At 50.2% G+C, this 9,210-nt stretch overlaps 1 protein-coding gene and 1 long non-coding RNA gene across 2 annotated transcripts; one reads left to right on the plus strand and one right to left on the minus strand.

Moving 5' to 3' along the window:
• Positions 1–460: 460 nt before the first annotated feature.
• On the minus strand, positions 461–1,896 carry LOC106482443 (uncharacterized). Its single transcript, XR_001292157.2, has 2 exons — positions 1,794–1,896; positions 461–1,292 (listed from the first exon to the last, which is right to left on the minus strand). It is a non-coding gene; the product is annotated as an uncharacterized lncRNA (long non-coding RNA).
• A 385-nt stretch (positions 1,897–2,281) lies between these two features.
• On the plus strand, positions 2,282–5,391 carry ID4 (inhibitor of DNA binding 4). Its single transcript, XM_067292385.1, has 3 exons — positions 2,282–2,925; positions 3,484–3,542; positions 3,928–5,391. Exons 1-2 carry the CDS (start codon positions 2,527–2,529, stop codon positions 3,526–3,528), a joined length of 444 nt encoding a protein of 147 aa, XP_067148486.1. The 5' UTR covers positions 2,282–2,526; the 3' UTR covers positions 3,529–3,542; positions 3,928–5,391.
• Positions 5,392–9,210: the final 3,819 nt, after the last annotated feature.

The following is a 9,210-nucleotide window of genomic DNA, read 5'->3' on the forward strand; positions in this document are numbered from 1 at the left end:
AAAGGGAGTTACTAGAGGAAATCCCCTGAATATTTATGCCTTAGTTGGAGGGGTGGGCTGTTTTTCCTTTTCCCACGTCTTTCTATTGTGATACGTTAGCTGTGTGAATGCATATGATCTTCTCACAACTTCAACAATGCATACAAACCCACAGATTTCCCTCTGTATCCTCTGCTGTGCAAGCAGTCTAATGGAAAAACAGATCTGTAGCATATCATGGCATATGACAGATTTCCAGAAATACTGAGTCATCTTCAAGATTCAGTGTGGTCTCAGTGGATTTTCTATAGTGCCAGTGAAGTGTGTGTGTGTATATAGATATAACATGTTCAGACTGGCTTCAGGAGAACTAAAAGGGAACCAGTTACATATTGGGGTTTCCCACAAATTTCCAGTGAGATCAGATTAGTTCCTAGAAGGGATTCTGTACAAACCGAACAACCCAACATTACAATATATCTAGTTTCACGTAGATTTTAATTAAGATCAGATCAGCACGATTTTAGTCTGCATGCTTACCATAATTTACATTTTTTTTAAAAAAGGCATATCAACTCTGTCCATATTATCAGGAGTCTAGGAAGCAAACAAAGTGTAATGATAATGTATACTTTAGGGCCCATATAATTTCCACCTTGTGAGACTCAGGGACTGCAGGGAGTGACGTTTCACAGAATAAAAGCAATGACTGCAGCAGAATCGGGTTCATCCAGCCTGTAGCTAATGGAAATATGTCTTCCCATCGTATTGTCATGATGTAGCATACAAATCTAGACTTCAGTCGGACAAAGATTAACACACTTACTTAGTTTTTGTGCCTAGAGGAGCCCAACAGCCACTGGTGGCACTGGTAATGTGGGGCAAAATAAGCAAATTAAGAGTGTGAGTATCTGTAAGACGGAGCCTCAAAACGTATGTTTTTAAAGGGTGCGAGAGCATCAAAGTGTGCTTCATTACACTCTTCATATGATCCAGTCTCACCGCTCATTCAAGTCCTGGGCTTGACAGCTTCCCACTGTATCCTTTATATATCACCCGTTGTGACTAAGCATTGAGGGGACATACAATCATTAATCACCATTATGGATTTCTTCCCTTCTGTTGGGTTTGACTTACAAGCTTAGGGGCAGATCCTGCAGCCTTTACTCCTTCCTGCAGACCTTTGCCCATGTGAACAGTCCTACTTTGCTCACTGAGAGCTGCGAGCAGAGGGGGCGATCGCCACATCCACAGGATCGGGCACTGAGTTTCCTCCACTGGTGTCCCATTCAAATATGTACTGGCTCTCAATCCTTAAAAGGAATCAACAGAAAGTTTGAACAAGGCGTTATTAAATTAAAAGGTTGCAATCTGCCACACAATGACTTAAGCAGGACTCTGGAGTATGCGCCTGTTAATTTTAATGCTCTGTCTCAAAGTACAGAACTCCGGACATTTCCAGCATCATATTTAAAACATGGTACATCTACTAATATGTGATCTGGTGCGTTAATGGACCAAATTAAGTTACAGGTATGAATTTTACATAAAACTGATTAATATTATATGTCATGGAGGAATTTTAAATACTCCATCTCCATGCATTTTTAACAGTTATGTGCTCTAATTTAATGTTCCCAGGCACTGCTCTGCTTAAGTCCCTAAACCCTCCTCCCTCCCTCCCCCTCAAGTTTTGCTTGGGATCTTCCCTGCCTGCAAGCCGGCGTCCCGAAGTCCCTCGAAATAGGTGAAAAAGGGGTTGGATAGCAACCACCGCCGGGGGAAAAACGCATTTCGCGACCCGAGGCACTGACCCCCCTTCCCCGGGGAGGCGGGCGTCCTGCTCCCGGCGGGGACGGCGCGGGCCGCGGGGAGCGGCGGACCGCGGGCCCGGGGGCGGCGCCGGGAGCCGCTCGGCGGCGGGGGCCGCCCGCATTCCCGCAGTCTCCTTCCTCCCCGGGACCGCCTTCCTCCTCCTCCTCCTCCTCCCGGGGCGGCCGCCCGCCCCCTCCAGCGCCGCCGCCTCGGCGGGAGGGGGCGCGGCCGCCATTGGCCGGCGCCGCGTTCCAGGAGGGGGGGCGGCCGCCCTGATTGGCTGCGGCGCGCCGCCGCCGCGCCCCCCCCCCTCCGCGCTCCGCTCCGCGCCGCGCCTCGCCTCGCCTCGCCCGCCGCCGCCGCGCCCCCGCCTCCCCACCGCGGCCGCCGCCGCGCCCCGCCCGCCTCCCCCCCGCGGCCGCCGCCGCGCCCCGCCCCGCCCGCCCCGCATATATGGGGCGGCGCGGCGAGCGGCGCCGGCAGAGACGGCCGCGGCGGTAGCCGGGGGGCTGGCAGGCTTCGGCGGAGCGGCTGCCGCTGCCACGGTCGTCGTGCGGCCCTGCGAGAGCCCCCTTCTTGCAGCATCCCCGGCGGGCGGCCCCGCCGGCGAAGCGGCCCCGGCGCGTTGCGGGGGGCGGGCGGTGCGTGCGCCGCTGCCAGAGGTCGCGGGCGGCGGAGGGGGCGGTCTGCCTGCCTGTCTCCCTCCTTCGCTCCCTCCCTCCCTGCGGCACCATGAAAGCCGTGAGCCCCGTCCGGCACCCGAGCCGCAAGGCGCAGCCCGGCGGGGCGGGCGGCGGCGGGGGGCACCCGGCCCTGCGGTGCCTGGCCGAGCACAGCGGCTGCAAGGGGGGTCCGCCGTCGGACGAGGAGCCGGCGGCGCTGTGCCTGCAGTGCGATATGAATGACTGTTACAGCCGGCTGAGGAAGCTAGTGCCAACCATCCCGCCCAACAAGCGGGTCAGCAAAGTGGAGATCCTGCAGCATGTCATCGACTACATCCTCGACCTGCAGCTGGCCCTGGAGACGCACCCGGCGTTGCTCCGGCAGCAGCCGCCGCCGCCCGCGCTGCACCCGGGCACCTGCCCCGCCGGCACCCCCCGGACCCCGCTGACAGCCCTCAACACCGACCCGGTAAGAGGCGCGTGCCGCGCCAGCCCGCGGTGCGGGGCGGTGCTGGGGGGCGCCCCGGGCCGGGGGGCGGCGCAGCCCCTCCGCGCGGGCGGGCGGGCGGCCGTGTCATTGCAACGGCTCTGGGGAGCAGCGCGCATCCGCGTGTTTGCACACACGGCAGCGCGCACGGGGCTCCCGCGCCTTTAGCGGAATATAGCGAATTTGAGCGTGCTGGGGGGGGGGGGAGAGTGTGTTGGGGGGGTGGAAACAGTGCCGTCGGCGCTGTGTGCCGCGGGGGGGAGGACGGGGAGCATCCCCTTCTCCCGGGACCCCCGTCGCAGCCCGGGGGCGCCCGCATCCGAGGCGCGGGGAGCGGCGCAGCCCGGCCCGGGGAGGTGCCCCGCTCCTGGGCGGGCGCTGCCCGGCCCCGCGGCGCCCCCCTACTCAGGGGGCTCCTGCGAGCACCCCCAGGCAGGGCCGAGGCGCCACTGCGCGCTTGGTGGGGCTGGGACGTGGTGGTGGTAGATATTTTGTCTCTTTTTCCTCTGGCTAATTTGCCGCCGTCTCGTTGCTGCGCAGGCTGGCTCTGTTAACAAGCCGGGGGACAGCATCCTCTGCCGCTGACCGCCGCGCCCCAGGTGAGTGCCGGGGGCTTGGGGTCCGCGGGCGGGGGGCGGCGGGGCGCCCCGCGCCTCCGCGGCCGCGCACCCACCTCGCCGGGCAGCCTCTCCCTGCCTGGCCGTGGGGAAGGGGGGGCTGGACGCGGCGAGTTGTCTTCGCAGGAGGCTTTAAAAAATTTTTTTTTCTTAATTACCGTGTTCTTCTCACCCCTGGCGAAACGCCGCTGGTTGCGGCTCGCAGCTGTGCATCCCTCCGCCTAGCCCAGCCCGGGAGGCTGCGGTTGTTGTTTGGCCCGGTTTGTTTTGGGTTGTTGATCAAGCATGTCTTGTGTTTTGTTGGTGGCGCCAGTCGGTCTGGAGCGGAGCGGTTCACACACCCCCTCTATTCATTCCTCTCCCACAGGTGTGCGGCCGCGCCGCGCCGCCGAGAGAGGCACCGCGGGGGGCGGCCGCTCCGCGCCGCGCCGCGCTGCGCCCCCCGGCGCACAGAGCGAGCCGCCCCCAGACCTGTGCCCGTGCTTCACCCCGAGAGAGCCCGCCTGTCACCGTTTTGCACGTCCGTAGCGTGTTTTTTTCTTTTATTTTTCTTTTTTTTGTTTTTAAATCCGTCTCTTCGTTTCTATCCGCTGTGACTCGTGTGTGCCGTTGTCGGTGGGAGGAGGTTGTGAGACGCGCGCAGAAGAGTTGCCGCTCTTGCTGCGGGATAGAAGATCCAGCGTAACCCAGACTTTAGAAGTGTTAACTGTAAGGGACCGAGCAGCTGCATTTTGAAGCTTTACTAATCTACCAGAGCATTGTAGATATATTTCACATCTATTGTTTAAAATAGATGATTTTATTGGGGCCCAGGGAACTTTCTTCTCCCTGCAGGAATGTTACATATTGTATAGATAAATGAGTGACATTTCATACTGTGTATATATAGAGATGTTCTATAAGTGTGAGAAAAGTATATGCTTTAATAGACTACTGTAATTACAAAATATTTTTAATTAAATATTTTTTGTAAATATTATAAAGGTGTGTATGTTTTTTTTAATCTGTGGGGATATCTCTTTAGAAAACTACTTACAGCTCAAGTACAGAGCTGCTAATATGAAAATATCTTGAATGTTGAGGGATTTTTTTTTCTAATTTTTTTTTTTGGTCCCCAAATGTCCTTTAGACTCGGAAGTTTCAGCTATAGCTAGTGGTCCTGCATGATTGCATGAGATGTCTAATTGCAAATAAACTTGTTCTGAGTCCATACAAACGTGTTTTCTTCAATCTAGATTTAAAATGTTTGTAAATGTATTATACATTTTGAGACTACACTTTTGTCATTTAGGCACAGGGGTTTTTAGTGCATTCTATAAGAGTAGCATTAAGATGTGCTTTTTTACTGAGAATAGAAAAACAGATTCTATCTAATTTTTGCATTATGGGGCAACGCTTTAGATCTTTAATCAGCCTTTTTTTAAAATCTGCTGTTGCATCAAATCAAGGAATTTGTTCTGAACTTCATTTAGCACCAAAAGGTTTTATTGCAAACTTGCATTCCTATAGCCTATTAATTGCTTAAAAGTGAAAACAGGTCTCTGCTTGCAACCAAAGGGCAAACCATTAACAAAAACAGTTACTGTCTCCTTCTTCCAAAGAGTATTAATATGGGACTGTGGAAAAGCACATGGGCAAAGTCATTATGATCAGTGGTGTAAATCCATCTTAAAATGAACTTAAGTAGACCAAAAATCAGATGACTGCGTCAAGATTATTTTTCTAGTAGAAAATGATTTTCATTTCACTGCAGCTATGTTACAGTTAAAATCCTGTTTAATCTCTGTGATGTGTAACTACTACATGTGAACATTAAACTAGATTTACCTGGCTTTAATTGTGATTCTTCAGCTTATTTCTTCAATCCTCTGAATTTACACATTTTCTTCACTTTTTTTTATACTTACTGCTTCATGGGCGGATTCATTTTACAGTGGGCTCTTGTACAATAAAGTTTTACAGACTGTAAACTAATGTCCAAGCTAGGTGAGAGATACTCATTTTGTGGGATCAGTAGCCTGCGCGCTAGTGAGATGGGATTTTCAGAGTGGGAGAGTTAAGTAGGATTTAATTGGGTGCTTTGTAAATAGCTAGCCAACTGTGTGTGTAACATGGTCTGTTTGACTGAAAAAAGAGGATTTGTTTCAGATTATACAAGTGTCAAAAGTACTATAACCCAAGGGACTTCTATTAAGTTAAATATTTATAAGGAAATGAACTACCGGGGTCATTAGCTATTGACTACAGCGATAATGTCAACAAGATGAACATTTTCTTAATCAAAATAATTGCATAAAGATCAAATCAAAAACTAGCTAACACATCTGCAAACATGAGGCCTCCTGCCACTGCAAATCCATTGAAGTTGCTGGCATTTCAGAGGCTTAGCACTGACTCAAGGGACAAGGAGTGGGGTCCCTTACATCTTTTTCTGAACTGATGTTATAATAATGGTAGTTTAATAAGCAAAACACATGTTATTGAAAAATTGAGTCATGCACCTCTGATTCTGTGTCACCAACTAATTCAGTGAGGGAGTGTAAGTAAAAATGCTATGACTAGGTTTACATTACTGCAGTTTGGGTTTTCTTACATTGATTAAAGAAACAACAAAAGAATTGCTTTTCTAAAGGAAAGGTTTAAATTTACATCCATGTTTTCTTTGTTTTTCCTATTAATATTTCTAGTTCCCACTTACTTTAGCTTCTATAGCTTAGCATATTTTGTATACTTTTTTTTTCAGTAACATTAGTTCTTAGTACCACTGTTGGTTTCTATCTGCTGTTGCCAAATGACAGTATTCTGTTACACTGAAGAGAAAGCAAGCAAAATGTGCTGCCTTTTAACAAATTTTGTAGAGTTTCCACATGCTGAAGCTAGTGCATCCTGGGAGAACTTCTGATTAATATATAAAATACTCTTTGACTGAGAATGTACCAAATTCTGGATTGTTTCAAATTGGGGCAATTTCCTCTTGAGTTTAGCACTGTGAAAATTTGGCTGTCCTTTTCAAAAACTGTTGCAGTGCAACAAGTTAGAGACCTTAGAAAACTGAATTCTGTGAAAAATTCTTGTGTTATATAGTATCCTTGACAGATGTGAAAGCACTTATATAACATTCAATAAAGCTCTATCGGAGCGTAGTACATGCTGGTCTTGATTTATTCCTTATGCTAAATGTGAAGCTGTAAGCAAGGAATATCTAATCGCTCGCCTACTGACAGCTGGAATCAGTACTGTCCTAAATACAGCCGTACTTGTTTATCAACAGTTTTAGATTCTTTCAAAATATTTTAATCCTGTACATTGTTTAAATCATGTTCTTCATGTAGCAAAAGAAGTAAATGTATGCACAAAGGCAAATTAAAAGGACTCTTTCTTCTAAGGTCTTGGATTTTTCTCTTAGTCACAAAAGCATTCCTTAAAAGGAGCTATTTGATAGCATTATGAGAGTTGTGGCAAGGCTGCCAGATTAGGAATCAGGATACCAAATTCTGTTCCCTGCTCTGCTACTGAGTCTCTTCATGACCTTGAGCAAGTCACTAGCTGTCAAACTAACTTCCAGTTTTCCATTTGTAGTGTCCTGGTAATCACATGTACTCATCTTTATGGAAGAGAAGAGATGGAACAGATAAAATGTATTCATGTTTTTTACTTTGCTATGGGAATTATGTTTCAGGTACGAAAGGGAGCCAAGTGTAGGAAAAGCCAGGGGTGATTGTCAGGAAAGTCTTCCTAAAGAGATGCCAGGTCTGCAATACATTCCTAGCAGGGGCTGCGAAGACTCTTGCTTGGGACATTGGACATTGTAAGGGACTAGAAAACTGTCTGAAGGAGGAATAGATGAGGGAGCGAGGTCTTTTCCATCCTTAACTCGCGTGCTGTCCGCAGCGCGTCAGTGGTGAGCACTGCTCACTGGGTGCATGGCTGGGTGAGCTGCAGCGTGGGGTTTCCCGTCCGTGCAGCTGGGGAGGATCCCCTCTTCGGTTTCATAACCAAAGGAGGTGGCGATTTCATGTAACAGCCCAATTCCAGCTCTTGCGGGGATCGCTACGTTTTTCCCTGTTTCACGTGGGAATGGTATTTGTTTTTACTTCCTAAACCACGTCATGTTGCTTTTAAGCAGTCATTGCATTTTCAGCCGCAAGCGAAGTGGTCATAAGAAAGGTCATATCTGTCCTACAGGTGTGTCCTGAGAGTTAATAAATAAACTGTGTATAGGATAAACAAGTTTATGCAAACACAGAACAGTACATTACTATTATTTATATTTTTAATGCTTTTGTAGCTGTAGAAGTCCCTTTTTTTAGAAACTTTACAGTCAGAAAAAAAGAAACTGCAGTACAAACAATTCAAGTAACGGTCTTGGATGCAACACCATTTACTGGCTTCTCCGATAGTAAGGCTCACAATGCTAAATATTGGTGCTTCCAAAACAGTTTTACTCTATAATCCCAGAACATGTGTTCCAAAAACACAGGCTAAATATATTCTCCCTGTGCAACTGCTTGCTCTCTTGCATTAGAAAACCCATCCTTTATTCTTGTTCCCGTGTTAAGAGAAAACTTGCATGCTCTGCCCCCCAGGAGTGCCTGCTTCCCCCGATGCAAAAATGGGACATGACATACAGCGGCCCTCAGGGCCCATGGCAAGGCGGTGGCGCAGCTATAGCTGAGCTGGGCAGCGGGTGCCATGCTGCCCCACCGCCACCGGCTCACCACGCTGCCCAGGCCTTGCTGGCAAAGGCCTTTCTCTGCCTCCCCGCCTGCAAAAAAAATCACCCGGGCCAGGCTGCGGTGCAGACTCCTGCGTCATCGTGGCGGCGTGGACGGGCTGGGAGATTTTCTGAGCTGGCATGCCTCCTCCGCAGCAGGACACCTGCCACAAGAGAGCCATGTAACCCGCAGAGCGCGTGGGAAAGCAGCGCGAGCCCCAGCGAGTGCCGGGCTCATACCTGGGAGCCCCCTGAGGTCCTCAGCCAGAGCCTGGCAAGCGCTGGGCCCGGATGCCAGGCACGCCGGCGGTATTGCAAAGCAATGCTCCCCCCCTTTGCAGGCGTGCAGGGAAAGCAGTGCCATCCACAGCCACCTCTCGGCTGCACTGACGCCGTCGAGGACCTCAGTGGCAGAATAGCCACAAAAAGTGTCCCCTCATGCAGCTAGCCAGGACTGGCCAGGGCAAAAACTGGCCGGTGACACCGGCTTTCCTGTATCACACTCGGAGAGACCCAGGAGGGGAAGGCAAACCGCTCTCCTGGTAGCTTGTTTCAAAGTGGAGGACATGGCACTGGCTGGAACGGATTAGTCCCCGTTTGTCATTTCTTGGCCTGTAAGGAGAAGAAAGGGTTGGTGCCCAGGACTTTTGTACGCAGAAATATTCACAGTGCTTCCATGAGTGCCCCGGGCGTGCAGCCCTCCCCGGGTTAAGTGTGATGGCAGTGCTGAGCGAGGCACGGGGCAGAGCAGCTCTGACTTTTCTTCCTTTGATGGGCATGGACCACACTTCAACTTGGTATGAGGGTTGTTTTTTATTTTCTTCCTTCCCCCCCCGCCCCGATTTAACCTTCTTGTAGCCTTGGATTTGTTTGCTTTTTTTTCAGAGATAATGTGTTTATCAACTGACACGATACACTTGTTCCTGGTAAAAGAAG

Source organism: Apteryx mantelli, chromosome 2, assembly GCF_036417845.1.
Source record: "Apteryx mantelli isolate bAptMan1 chromosome 2, bAptMan1.hap1, whole genome shotgun sequence".
Classification (NCBI taxonomy): Eukaryota; Metazoa; Chordata; class Aves; order Apterygiformes; family Apterygidae; genus Apteryx; species Apteryx mantelli.

Excerpts from the sequence above, each read along its gene's own strand:
- ID4 (XM_067292385.1), top strand. The coding sequence starts at position 2,527 with ATGAAAGCCGTGAGCCCCGTCCGGCACCCGAGCCGCAAGGCGCAGCCC. Across the intron at positions 2,926-3,483 it reads CAGCCCTCAACACCGACCCG|GCTGGCTCTGTTAACAAGCC; the intron begins GTAAGAGGCGCG and ends GTTGCTGCGCAG.